This window comes from Ceratotherium simum, chromosome 26 (assembly GCF_057802395.1).
Source record: "Ceratotherium simum simum isolate JZ-2026a chromosome 26, ASM5780239v1, whole genome shotgun sequence".
In the NCBI taxonomy this organism is placed as follows: Eukaryota; Metazoa; Chordata; class Mammalia; order Perissodactyla; family Rhinocerotidae; genus Ceratotherium; species Ceratotherium simum.
In genome coordinates this window covers 17,523,787-17,539,153 of record NC_141925.1, presented here as the reverse complement: position 1 = coordinate 17,539,153, position 15,367 = coordinate 17,523,787, and the positions used below count along the sequence as shown (strand labels likewise).

Sequence of the window (15,367 nt, the reverse complement as noted above, 5' to 3'; positions counted from 1 at the left end):
TGGCGGCGTGCCATATAAAGTGGAGGAAGATGGGCACGGATGTTAGCCCAGGCCAGTCTTCCTCAGCAAAAAGAGGAGGATTGGCAGATGTTAGCACAGGACTGATCTTCCTCACACACAAAAAAATAGAATTAGAGAACCCCAAAATATTTCAAGGCATATACAGAATTTTGATATATAAAGGAGACATCAGTGTATATCATTGGGTAAAAAATAGACTATTTAATAAATGCTAGTAAGATAGTGAAAGTCCATAAAAAAAGAAAAAAGGAAGTGGATCCATACCTTGTACCATACACACACACACAATCTAGGTGGATAAAGGAGATAAATATGGAAGGTAAAGTTTAAAAATTTTAGAAGAAAATACATTAAAATAGTTTTATGACCTCAGAGTAAAAAATAGTTCTTATATAAGTACAAAAAGCCCCAAATCATGTAGAAAAGATTTATGAATGTAACTACATTAAAAGTAAGAACTCTCTTTATTTAAAGACACTCTAAAGAAGTTAAGAGAAGCCTCAATCTGGCAGAATATATTTGTTAACATGTATATAATAAACAAAGCATTACTATCTAGAATATGAAGAATTATAAATTAACAAGAAAAATATCATGCAATCTAGAATAGGAAAAAAGACAGGAAGAGGAATTTCACAGAATAAAAAGGGATACAAATAGCCCACAAATGGCCTGTATGGAGATTTCATAAACTTCATTAGTAATCAAGGAACTATAAGTTTAAGCCACAATCAAATATCGTTTAGCAAAAGTTAAGTCTGATGATAGCGAGTATTAGAATGTAGAGAAATAGAAATACTCATATACTGTGAGTGGGTATAATTTACTAATACCACTTTGAAAATAGTTCAGCATTAACAAAGCTACCAATGCAGATACCGGTATTTCTACTCCAAGGTAAAAACCCTTGATAAATATTTTATTGAGCAGTGTTTATTTATTACCAAAAAAATGGACATAGCCTATGTCTATTAACAACAGAATGGATAAATGAATTAAAGAGTTTTTTCCTGCCTGATAAAATATCATAGAGGAGTGAAAATGTATGAACTTCAGCTGCAGGCAACAATATGAATAAATCTTAGAAACATAATGAGTAGTTTTTAAAAGCATGCCCAGAAGACTATAAACAACATGATACAATTTTTGTAAAGCTCAGAAACAAGCTATAACAAAAAATATAATATTTATAGAAATGCATGTCTGTGGTAAAATTATATTAGAAAATTTTAAGGAAACAAGACAATTATCTCTGGATGGCAGATAGTAGGGGCAAATCAAGGAGTACATAGTTAGAAGGAAGTTATTGGTAATGTTTTAGTTATTTTGTTGAGTGGTAGGTTCCTGGGAGTTCATTTTATATTACGTATTTTTTTTTCTAATGTCCTTAAATAACTTTAAAGTATGAGGATTTGGAAAAGATGAAACAATATTTGAAATCATTTATACATGACAAGGATTTTTAAAAATCTACAGGTAAAATACTATAATATTCAGAATGTTTAGCAAGATTGCTGAATTAAAACCAATAAATTAATATATAAAAATAAACTAAAACTGAAAATGGCAGAGTTTCTGTCCCTCTACTGAAACAAGGATTAAGATGGCAAAAACTGTCAGAATAAACTTTTTTGAAACTCTGGAATGTAATCAAAAACTTACAAAAACCAGGGGAGTCTATAATGAAGAAAGAAGCTTCTAAATTTTGATAATAAAACAATGTAGAATATTAACTTACCTGCCCACCTTTCCCCCGTCCCCAGCTAGGCAGTGGTAGCTGTGATGATTGTGGCCTGAGTTCCTGGTGTGTTTGCTCGTGCCAGAAAGGGCAATATTAGCCATGTTTTCAAAGAATTGTGGTTGTGTGTTTAGATCTGTGTGGCAATTACTTAATGGATCACCTCAGGGGTTGCCATTATTTAGCTCTTCTTGGAACTCTCTGAGGGCTGCAACAGACTCCTGGGCAGCTTTGTCAAAAGGATTTAAAGGGATATACTAACGAGAGCCACCTAGGGCAAGTGACAAGAGATGAGGCAAGCAGCAGAAAGACAGAAAAGCCTAGGAAGGAATGGGCTAGGAAAGGAGAAGGAGGGTGGAATAAGCAATTAGAAAAGTTGCCACTTACAGTGGGGAATTCAGAATGCCACATGTAGGTCCAGGGCTAAACCTTGAGGAGAACCTATGATTCTACTCTGGCTGATCTTTAGGCCTTGCACATAAGCAGGATATAAAGGCTAAAACAGAATTGTACATGGCCTTGCTAATCATTGAAAGAGAGCCTCAACTCATAGCTAATTTAAAAAGGAGAGAAGAGGTTTTTTCCTTTTTTTTTTTTTTTTGGCTCCAAACATTTAAGGATATTTCGATCAGATCACTAGCTAACCACTAAGCTGCAATGACCAAACACAACAAAGGATATAGTCTTTTAAAAATGGTTTACAAAAGTCTCTAAACAAACAAGTACCACATGCAATAAGCAACAACAACAAACCCAAGAGAGGGGGAGGAATCTGATTTCCAGAGTTACCATATTATAACTCAAGATGTCCAGTTTTCAAGAAAACCTTTTGAGAAATGCAAATAAGAAAGTATGACCCCTCACAGGAAAAGAAAGAAATTAACAGAAACTGTCCCGGAGGAAGTCCAGACATTAGACTTACTAAACAAAGACTGTAAATCAACAGTCTTAATGTCTTCAAACAGTTATATAAAACCATGGGTAAAGAGCTAAAGAAAACCAGGAGAATAATGGCACCAAACAGAGAATATGAATAAAGAGATATAAAAAGGAAACAAATAGAAATCCTGGAGTGGAAGACTGTAATAACTGAAACGAAAAATTCACTAGAGATGTTCAACAGCAGATTGCAGCAGGCAGAAGAAATAATCAGTGAACTTGAAGAAAGGACAATTGATGAGCAGAAAGAAAAAATAATGTAGAAAAATGAACAGAGCCTCAGCTATTTGTGGGACTCCGTTAAATGAACCAACATATGCATTATGGGAGTCCAAGAAGTTGAGGAGAGAAAGAATAGCAGAGGAAACAATGGCCAAAACTTCAGAATTTTACACATCCAAAAAGTTCAATTAATTCTAAGCAAGATAAACTCAGAGATCCAAAAATACATGGAATTGAGAAATGAATTAAAATTGTACACAGAAAAAATCAGTTAACACAAAAGAAGGCAGTAATGAGGAAATTGAGGACCAAAAAAGATATGACATGTAGAAAACAAATGGCAAAATGGCAGAAGTAAGTCCTTTATATGTAAATATTTCACATGTAAATAGATTAAACTCTTCCATCAAAAGGCAGAGACTGGCAGAATTTATTTTTAAAAGTCATCCAACTATATGATGCCTTCAAGAGACTCATTTTAGATTGAAAAACACAAATAAGTTGAAATTTAAAAATGGCAAAAGATTCCATGCAAATAGAAACCAAAAACATCTGGGTTGGCTGTACTAATATCAAACAAAATAGACTTTAAGTCAAAATTTTTTACAAGAGACAAAGAAGGACCTTACGTATTGATAAAGAGGTCAATCCATCAATAAGATATAAAAGTTACAAACCTATATGAACCTAATAACAAGGCACCAAAATATATGAAGCAAAAATAGAAGTGAAGGGAGAAACAGTTCTACAATAATCATTGGAGGCTTCAATACCCCACTTTCATCAATAAATAGAACAACTAGACAGAAGGCCAGTAATGAAACAGAGGACATGAATAATACTCTAAACCAACTGTACCTAAGAGACATACAGAACACTCCACTCAAAACAGCAGAATACACATTCTTCTCAAGTGCACATGGAAAATTCTCTAGGGTAAACCATTAGGACATGAAATGTCTCAATAAATTTAGAAATACTGAATTCATACAAAGTATCTTCTCCAACAACAAAGGCATGAAACTAGACATCAATAATGAAGGAAAATCATAAAATTTACAAATATTTGGAAATTAAATGACACGTGCTTAAACAACCAATGGGTCAAAGAAACAATCAAGAGGAAAATTAGAAAATACTTCAAGGTGAATGAAAAAAAATACAACATACCAAAACTTATGGGATTCAATGAAGGCAGTGCTCAGAGGGAAGTTTATAGCCGGAAATATGGACATTAAAAAAAGAAAATATCTCAAAACAGTAACTTTACACATTAAGAAGAAAGAACTAAACCTAAAGCGAGCAGAGGAAGGAAATAATGATTAGAGCAAAGATAAACTAAATAGAGAAATGAAAAATAATAGAGAAAATGAATGAAACCAAAAGTTGGTTCTTTGAAAAGATCAACAAAATTGACAAAACTTTAGCTAGATTGACTAACAAAAAAAAGAATGTTCAAATTACTGAAATCAGAAATGAAAATTGGGACACTAATACCAGCCTTACAGAAATAAAAAGAATTATAAGAGAATACTATGGACAATTCTACACCAGCAAATTAAATAACCCAGAGGTAATGGACAAATTTCTAGAAACACACAACTACCAAAACTTACTGAAGTAGAGATAGAATATCTGAATAGACCTGTAACAAGTAAAGATCTTGAATCAGTAATCAAAAACATGCCAATAAGGAAAAGCCCTGGACCAGATGGCTTTAGTAGTGAATTCTACCATACATTAAAAGAATAATTAACACCAATCCTTTTCAAATTTTTCCAAAAAATAGAAGAGGATGAAAACATATCCTAACTCATTGATATTGGTCTTGGCAATGATTTTTTGGACATAATGCCAAAAGCACAAACAACAAAAGCAAAAATCAACAAATGGGACTACATCAAACTTAAAAGCTTCTCAACAGCAAAGGAAATAGTTAACAAGATGAAAAGACAACCTACAGAGTAGGAGAAAACTTTAGCAAACCATATATCAGATAAAGAGTTAATATCCAAAATGTATAAAGAACTCAGTCAACTTAATAACAAAAAAAACACAAAAAAAATTTTCAATTAAAAAATGGGCAGAAGAACTAAGTAGATATTTTCCCAAAGAGGATGTCAAAATGCCCAACAGACACATGAAAAGATGCTCAAAATCACTAATCCTCAGGGAGATTCAAATCAAAACCACAATGAGATATCACCTCACACCTGTTAGAATGCTATTATCAAGAAGACAAGTGACAACAGGTGCTGGTGAGGCTGTGGTGAAAAAGGAACCCTTATGCATTGTTGGTGGTAATGTAAATTGGTCCAACCATTATGGAAAACAATATGGAGCTTCCTCAAAAATTAAAAATATATCTAGGGCTGGCCCCATGGCCAAGTTGTTAAGTTTGGTTCACTCTGCTTCAGTGGCCTGTGTTCAGTTTCCAGGCACAGACCTACACCACTTGTCAGTGGCCATGCTGTGGTGGTGACCTACATACAGAATAGAAGAAGATTGGCACAGATGTTAGCTCAGGACAAATCTTCCTGAAGCAAAAAGAGGAAGATTGGCAACAGATTTTATCTCAAGGTGAATCTTCCTCAGCAAAAAAAAAAAAAGAATATATCTACCATATGTTCCAGCAATTCCACTTCTGGCTATACATCCAAAGGAAATGAAAACAGGATTTCAACAAGATATATGCACTCCCATGTTTATTGCAGCATTATTCACAATAGCCAAGGTATTAAAAAAATCCAAATGCCCATCAATGGATGAATGGCTAAAAAAGGTGTGGCACAAATACACAATGGAATATTAATCAGCCGTTAGAAAGGAGGATATCCTCCCATTTGTGACAACATGGATGGACCCTGAACACACTATGCTAAGCAAGAGAAGTCGGACAGAGAAAGACAAGCACTGTATGATATCACTTATATTTGGAATCTAAAAAAATTAAACCTGTAAAAAACAGAGTAAAATGGTGGTTACCAGAAAATAAGGAGGTGGATAAGAGTGATGGTTTTTAAGGGTACAAACTTGTAACAAGGAGTAAATAAGCCATAGAGATCTAATGCACAGTATAATGAATATAGACAATAATATTGTACTATAATTATCTAATGTGATAAATATAACTACATCAGCAATCATACTACAACATATAAAGTTATCAAAGTAACATGCTATACACCTTAAACTTACACAATGTTAACATGTCAAATTTATTCAAGAAAAGAAAAATCACAAGGAGATATCACTTCACACCCACTTGGATGGCTATAATCAGAAATAGAAAGAGGATCTGGTGACAAGATGGCTGCTTAGGAGGACTCTGAACTTACCTCCTCCCATAGACACAACAAGTTTACAACTACTCTTGGAACAATTACTCCTGAGAGAGACCTGAAAACTGTATAAAAAGAACCCCTATGACAAGGAACAGTGCTGACTGAGGTGGAAGAGGCATAAATTCCTTTCTGGAGAGGAAAAAGCCACATTTTAGCCACAGAACTTTACGGCTGGGAGCAAACTTATGGTACACAGCCTTTCCTGGAGGAGTGGGGGATTTGAGTGAGAGAGCTTTGCTGCAATAGGCAGCTTTTGGACTCAGCACAACTGAAACGAGTGTCATAATATCTGGCTTTGCTGGCTATTAACAATAATGGAGAATACCCCCAGAAAAGCTGTGGGACATTGTGGGGGGCGGAGCCTGCTCTTAAAGGGCCCAAGCACAAATTCACCCATTTTGGAAAGAAACCTAAAATCACCAGAAAGAAAGGTTCGCAGTCCTTTGGTGAAAATAGGCTCACTTGATAGGCTCTGGGTGCATCTCAGTGAAAGGTGAGACCTCCCCAGGCTGGGACTGAGACATTGGGGGCAGCCATTATTATGACCTAGTACAGGTGTACTGACACAGATGCTGGCAGATGCCATTGGAGTTCTTCCCCTGGCCTTTTAGCACAGGGGTATGCCCCACCCCCTAGAGGACTGATGTAATCCAGCTCAGCCAGGGCAGGCAGCCTGCCCTAGGGACTGGCCCCACCCAATAGTAAGCCTTTGGGCAGCTTGTGGGCCTGCATAGGCAGGGTGCCTGGGAAATCTGCAGTGGGGTGAGTGGGTCCACCTCTGGGGGAGGGGCATGTGTGAGGGACAGGCCTGCATTGGCGGAGTGTATGGGGCCTCTGCATGGGGCAAGAGGGTGTACTTCAGTGGGTTGTGGCATGCGCACGGGGCAGGACTGTGTTGATGGCTTGTGTGGGCCTGCAGGGGTTGGGGCTTGTCAGCTGCGGCAGTCTTGTGCTTCTCAAACAGCCACAGAAGGGATCCACCCCACCTTCCAAAGCCTGAAACAATTGAGTGCTCCCATGCCTGAGGCCGGCCCCACTCAGCTGCACTCCTGAGGGAGCTGACAACACCCTTGCAGGCTGGAGGCCTATGGAAATTATAAGCCCCTGAGCCTAGCAACCAGCCATGCTAGGGACCTACTCACTTAACAGAAAAATTTCAACAGAAATGTGCTATTAGACCTTGCAGCCAACTGTGCTGGGGCTCCCCAAGGCCAATAAAGTGACTGAAGGGACCACAGCAGGCACACACAGCTGAGTATTACAACCAGCTGGCCAGAGGGACAGCCTAGCCTCCCTGAGCACCTGCAGCAAGAGCAACCCTGCCACAACAGAAGGACACACATAGGCCACACAGGGAACACTCCTGGAACATTTGGAACTAGTGATGAGAGGGAAGCACACTGCTAGACCTCATAAGGCATCTCTTACATAAGGCCACATCTCTAAGGTCGGGAGATGTAGCTGACCTACCTAACACATAGATATAAGAACAGAGAAAGAGGCAAAATGAGGAGGCAAAGGAATATATTCCAAGTAAGGAAACAGGACAAAGCCCCAGAAAAAGAAGTAAATGAAACAGAAATGAGAAATCTACCTGACAAAAAGTTCAAACAAAGAGTCATAGGGATGCTCACTCATCTTGGGAAAGAATGGGTGAATTCAGTGAAAACTTCAACAAAGAATTGGAAAATATAAAAAAGAACCAATCAGAAATGAAGAATACAATAATGGAAATGAAAAATTCACTAGAAGGACTCAATAGCAGAATAGATGATACAGAAAAATGGATCAGTGAGCTGGATAAAAGAATAGAGAAAACCAACCAAACTAAACAGATAAAAGAAAAAAGAATTAAAAAGAATGAGGACAGGGGCCAGCCCAGTGGTGTAGTGGTTAAGTTTGTACACTCTGCTTTGGCAGCCCGGGGTTCATGGTTTTGGATCCCGGATGCTGACACACACACTGCTCATCAAGCTATAGTGTAGCAGTGTCTCATATACAAAATGGAGGAAGATGGGCACAGATGTTAGCTCACAGCTAATCTTCCTCAGCAAAAAGAGGAGGATTGGCAATGGATGTTAGCGCAGAGCCAGTCTTCCTCACAAAAAAAAAAGAAGAAAAAAAAAGAATGTGGACTGTCTAAGGGACCTCTGGGACAACATCAAGCACACTAACATCTGTATTAAACATGTCCCAGAAGGATAAGAGAGAGACAAAGGGGCAGAGAATCTATTTGAAGAAATAATAGCTGAAAACTTTCCTAACATAAGGAAGGAAACAGACATGCAGGTACAGGAAGCACAGAGAGCGCCAAACAAGGTAAACCCAAAGAGGCCCACCCCAAAACACATTAATGTCAAGAATTAAAGAGAGCAAAGCTGCAAGAGGAAGGCAACAAGTTACATACAAAGGAAACCCATAAGGCTATCAGCTGACTTCTCAGCAGAAACCTCACAGGGTAGAAGGGAGTGGCATGATATATGTAAAGTGCTGAAAGGAAAAAACCTACAGCCAAGAATACTCTACTCAGCAAGGTTATTATTCAGAATGGAAGGAACGATAAAGGGTTTTCCAGAAAAGCAAAAACTAAAGGAGTTTATCACCAATAAACCAGCCTTACAAGAAATAACAAAGGGAGTTATTCAAGTGGAAAAGACAAGACCACAAATAGGGATAAGAAAATTATTAAAAATAATAATAATAAAATCACTGGTAAAGGCAAATATACAGTAAAGGTAGCAGATCAAACACCTATGAAGCTAACATGAATGTCAAAAGACAAAAGTACTAAAATTATCTTTTTCCATGATAAGAGGGTAATGGACACACATGCACAAAAAAGAGGTTATATATATATCAAAAACATAAAATGTGGGAGGAGGGGAGTAAAAGAGTAGAGCTTTTAGCAAGAGGTCAAACTTAAGAGACCATCAACTTAATATAGATTGCTATATATGTAGGTTATTACATATGAACTTCATGGTAATCACAAACCAGAAACCTATAATAAATACACAAAAAAATTGAGAGAAAGGAACCAAAACATAATGTTAAAGAAAGCCATAAGGGGCAGGCCCAGTGATGTAGTGGTTAAGTTCAGCATGCTTTGCTTGGGTGGCCCGGGTTCACGGTTCAGATCCCAGATGCAGACCTACACCACTCATCAAGCCATGCTGTGGCTTGATAGAAAATAGAGGAGGATTGGCACAGATGTTAGCTCAGGGCCAATCTTACTCAAGTAAAAAGAGGAAGATTGGCAACAGATGTTAGCTCAGGGCCAATCTTCCTCACCAGAAAAAAAAAAGAAAGAAAGCCATCAAACCACAAGGGAAGAGAGCAAGAGAAGAACAAAGGAACAGAGAAGAACTACTAAAACGTCCAGAAAAAAAGTAACAAAATGGCAGTAAGTACATTCTTATCAATAGTTACTTTAAAAGTCAATGGACTAAATGCTCCAATCAAAAGACATAGGGCAGCTGAATGGATGAAAGAAAAACAAGAACCATCTATATGCTGCATACAAGAGACACATTTCAGACCTAAAGTCACTCATAAACTGAAAGTGAAGGGTTGGAGAAAGATACTCCATGCAAATGGCAATGAAGAGAATGCTGGGGTAGCAATACTGACATCAGACAAAATAGACTTTAAAACAAAAACTGTAACAAGAGACAAAGAAGGGAACTACATAATGATAAAGAGAAGAATCCAATAAGGGGATATAACACTTGTAAATATCTATGGACCCAACATAGGAACACCTAAGTATATAAAGCAATTATTAACAGACATAAAAGGAGAAATAGACAGTAACACAATAATAGTAGGGAATTTTAATGCTCCACTTACATCAATGGATAGAGCTTCCAAACAGAAGATCAATAAGGAAACATTGGCCTTAAATGACACAGTAGACCAGATGGACTTAGTAGATACATAGAGAACATTCCATCCAAAAACTACAGAATACACATTCTTTTTGAATACACATGGAACATTCTCCCAGATAGATCACATATTAGGCCACAAGACAAGTCCCTATAAATTTAAGAAGATTAATATAATACGAAGCATCTTTTCTGACCACAGTGATATGAAACTAGAAATCAACTACAGGAAGAAAATCAGAAAAGCCGCAAATATGTGGATATTAAACAAAATGCTACTGAACAACTATTGGGTCAACGAAGAAATCAAAGGAGAAATCAAAAAGTACCTGGAGACAAATGAAAATGAAAATATGACATGACAGAATTTATGGGGCACAGCAAAAGCAGTTCTAAGAGGGAAGTTTATAGAAATAGAGGCCTACCTCAACAAATGAGAAAAATCTCAAGTGAAAATCTAACAATGCACCTAAAGGAACTGGAAAAAGAAGAACAAACAAAGCCCAAAATCAGTAGAAGGAAGGAAATAATAAAAATCAGAGCAGAAATAAATGAAATAGAGACTGAAAAAAACAATAGAAAAAAATCAACGAAATGAGGAGCTACTTCTTTGAACAGATAAGCAAAATTGACAAACCTTTAGCTAGACTCACCAAGAACAAGAGAGAAGGCTCAAATAAATAAAATTAGCAATGAAAGAGGAGAAATGACAACGGACATCTCAGAAATACAAAAGATTGTAAGAGAATACTACGAAGAGCTATATGCCAACGAACTGGATAATCTAGAAGAAATGGATAAATTCTTAGAATCATACAACCTTCCAAAACTGAATCAAGAAGAAATAGAGAATTTGAATAGACAAATTACCAGTAAGGAGATCGAAATAGTAATCAAAAACCTCCCAAAAAATAAAAATGCAGGACCAGACGGCTTCCCTGGTGAATTCTACCAAACATTCAAAGAAGACTTAATACCTGTCCTTCTCAAACTCTTCCAAAAAATTGAAGAGGAGGGGAAGCTTCCTAAATCATTCTACAAAGCTAACATTACCCTGATACCCAAACCAGACAAGGACAACACAAAAAACAAAAATTACAGGCCAATATCACTGATGAACATCAATGCAAAAATCCTCAACAAAATACTAGTAAAACAAATACAACAATACATTAAAAAGATCATACACCATGATCAAGTGGGATTTATTCTAGGGATGCAGGGATGGTTCAACATATGCAAATCAATCAACGTGATACACCACATTAACAAAATGAATAAAAATCACATGATCATCTCAATAGATGCAGAGAAAGCATTTGACAAGATACAGCATCCATTTATGATAAAAACTCTGAATAAAATGGGTATGGAAGGAAAGTACCTCAACATAATAAAGGCCATACATGACAAACCCACAGTTAATATCATTCTCAATGGAGAAAAACTTAAAGCTATCCCTCTAAGAACAGGAACCAGACAAGGATGCCCACTTTCACCACTCGTATTTAACATAGCATTGGAAGTCCTAGCCAGAGTGATCAGGCAAGAAAAAGAAATAAAAGGGATCCAAATTGGAAAGGAAGAAGTAAAACTGTCACTGTTGGCAGGTGACATGATATTATACATAGAAAACCCTAAAGAATCCACCAAAAAAAATTTTAGAAATCATAAATGAATATGGCAAAGTTACAGGATACAAAATCAATGTACAAAAATCAGTTGCATTTTTATACACTAACAACAAAGTAGCAGAAAAAGAAATTAAGAATACAATCCCATTTACAACTGTAAAAAAAAAAGAATAAAATATGTAGGAATAAATTTAACCAAAGAGGTGAAACTCATGTACACTGAAAACTATAAAACATTGTTTAAAGAGATTGAAGAAGACACAAAGAAATGGAAAGATATTCTGTGCTCTTGGATTGGAAGAATTAACGTAGATAAAATATCCATACTTCCTAAAGCAATCTACAGATCCAATGCAATCCCTATCAAAGTTCCAATGACATTTTTCATAGAAATAGAACAAAGAATCCTAAAATTTATATGGAACAACAGAAGACCCTGCATAGCCAAAGGAATCCTGAGAAAAAAGAACCAAGCTGGAGGTATCACACTCCCTGATTTCAAATTAAACTGCAAAGTTATAGTAAACAAAACAGCATGGTACTGGCACAAAAACTGACACAGAGATCAATGGAACAAAATTGAGAGCCCAGAAATAAACCCACACATCTATGGACAGCTAATTTTCGACAAGGGAGCCAAGAACATACAATGGAGAAAGGAAAGTCTCTTCAATAAATGGTACTGTGAAAACTGGACAGCCACATGCAAAAGAATGAAAGTAGACCATTATCTTACACTATACACAAAAATTAACACAAAATGGATTGAAGATTTGAATGTAAGACCTGAAACCATGAAACTTCTAGAAGAAAACATAGGCAGTACACTCTTTGACATCGGTCTTAGACACATATTTTCAAGTACCATGTCTGACCAGGCAAGGGAAACAATAGAAAAAATAAACAAATAAGACTACATCAAACCAAAAAGCTTCTGCACAGCAAAGGAAACCATCAACAAAATGAAATGACAACCTAACATTTGGGAGAAGATATTTGCAAACCATATATCTGATAAGAGGTTAATCTCCAAAATATGTAAAGAACCCATACATCTCAACAGCAAACAAACTAACAACCCAATTAAAAAATGGGCAAAAGATCTGAACAGACATTTCTCTAAAGAAGGTATACAGAAGGCCAACAGGCACATGAAAAGATGTTCAACATCATTAACTATCAGGGAAATGCAAATCAAAACTACAATGAGATATCACCTCACTCCCGTCAGAATGGGTATAATTAATAAGTCAGGGAACAACAAGTGTTGGAGAGGATGTGGAGAGAAGGGAACTCTCATACACTGCTGGTGGGAGTGCAAACTGGTGCAGCCACCATGGAAAACAGTATGGAGATTCCTCAAAAAATTAAGAATAGAACTACCATACGATCCAGCTATTCCACTGCTAGGTATTTATCCAAACAACATGAAAACACCAATGCGTAAAGATACATGCACCCCTGTGTTCATTGCAGCATTATTCGCAATAGCCAAGACTTGGAAGCAACCTAGGTGCCCATCAAGGGACAAATGGATGAAGAAGATGTAGTATATATACACAATGGGATACTACTCAGCCATAAGAAGTGATGAAATCCAGCCATTTTTGACAACATGGACTGAGGGTATTATGCTAAGCAAAATAAGTCAGAGGGAAAAGGTCAAATACCATATGATCTCACTCATAAGTAGAAGATAAAAACAACAACAAACAAACACACAGAGACAGAGATTGGATTGGTGGTTACCAGAGGGGGAGGGGGGAGGGAGGAGGGTGAAAGGGGTTATTAGGCACGTGTGTATGGTGATGGATTGTAATTAGCCTTTGGGTGGTGAACATGATGTAATCTACACAGAAACTGAAATATAATGATGTACACCTGAAATTTATATAATGTTATAAACGAATGTTACCTCAGTAAAATAAAAATTAAAAAAAAAGAAATGGGAAGTAAGTTTTGGTGAGGATGTGGAGAAAGTGTTACATATACTGCTGGTAGGAATGTAAACTGTTGCAGCTGCTGTGGAAAACAGTTTGGTGGTTCCTCAAAAAATTAAACGTAAAATTAACATATGACCTAGCAATTCCACTCCTGAGTATATACCTAAAAGAATTGAAAACAAGTATTTACAAAAGAACTTGTACACAAATGTTCATAGCAGCATTATTCATAATAGCTTTTTTCCATAAAAAGTAGAAGCAATCCAGATGTCCATCTACTGAGAAATGGGTAACAATATGTGGAATATCCATGCAATGGAACATTATTCAGCAATAAAGGTGGACGAGCCTTGAAAAAATTATGCTAAGTGAAAGAAGCCTGACACGAAAGGCCACTTATTGTATGATTCCGTTTATATAAAATGTCCAAAATAGGCAAAACCATAGAGACAGAAAGTAGATTAATGGTTGCCAGTGGCTAGAGGAAGGAGGATAGTAGTGACTTTTTAATAGATACTGGATTTTCTTTTGGGGTGATGAAAATGTTATGGATCTGGGTAGTGGTGATGGTTGCACAACATTGTGAATATACTCAGTGCCACAGAATTATACACTTTAGAAAGGTAAATTTATGTGTATTTTATTAGAATAAAACAAAAAAATTGCATTTCTGCATACTGGCACAAATCAGTCAATGAAATTACAATTCTTATTTAAAAAAAGAATGATTTTATTATCTTCACATCTCAAAGATGCATCCTGTTTGCATATCCAGAATTTAGCTGTTTGTATTAGGTAACTTTCTCCATAGTAAAGTCAAAAACTATCAGCTATTGCCCATTTACATTTAAATTATTTGTTGTTTTCTTCCTTATGAGTATTGCCATTAATACTCTTTTCCTATTTAAAACTTTTTCCTATTTATAGAATACAAATTTTTCTCACTCTGAAGGACTTTAAGAATATTCTGCATGGCCCACAAGAATGGTTAGATATGCCATAGATACCTTTGTTTTGTTTGCTTTATTTAATTACTAAGCATTCTCTTCACAAAGCCTCAGCCTTTACTGCATTTAGTAAATAGTAAGGTTGTCTCCAATCAAAACTGGTAAAAACTAGAGGAAAAATCATTGGCAAAAGAACCTTGTTTTTTTTTAATAATTTTATTTATTTATTTTTTTCCCCCAAAGCCCCAGTAAATAGTTGCATGTCATAGCTGCACATCCTTTTAGTTGCTGTATGTGGGACGTGGCCTCAGCATGGCCAGAGAAGCGGTGCTTCCATGCGTGCCCGGGATCCGAACCCCGGGCTGCCAGCAGCAGAGCGCGCGCACTTAACCGCTAAGCCATGAGACCAGCCCGGCAGAAGAACTTTTTAATAACCATAAATATCAGGGAAGATCAGATAAGAGAGACAAAAAAAATATTTTTTTTTTTTTTTTAAAGATTTTTATTTATTTTATTTTTTCCCCCCAAAGCCCCAGTAGATAGTTGTATGTCATAGCTGCACATCCTTCTAGTTGCTGTATGTGGGACTCGGCCTCAGGATGGACAGAGAAGTGGTGCCTCGATGCGCACCCGGGATCCGAACCCGGGCCACCAGCATTGCAGCGCGCGCACTTAACCACCAAGCCACAGGG

At 36.7% G+C, this 15,367-nt stretch overlaps 1 protein-coding gene across 1 annotated transcript in view; it reads left to right on the top strand.

The window, feature by feature from the left end:
* Positions 1 to 15,367, top strand: part of LOC106800148 (phospholipid-transporting ATPase ABCA3-like) — a 204,275-nt gene that overhangs the window by 143,591 nt on the left and 45,317 nt on the right. Inside the window, 1 exon segment of the mRNA XM_087417083.1 lies at positions 5,827 to 5,835. Within this exon segment, the coding sequence (XP_087273209.1) occupies positions 5,827 to 5,835 (9 nt within the window).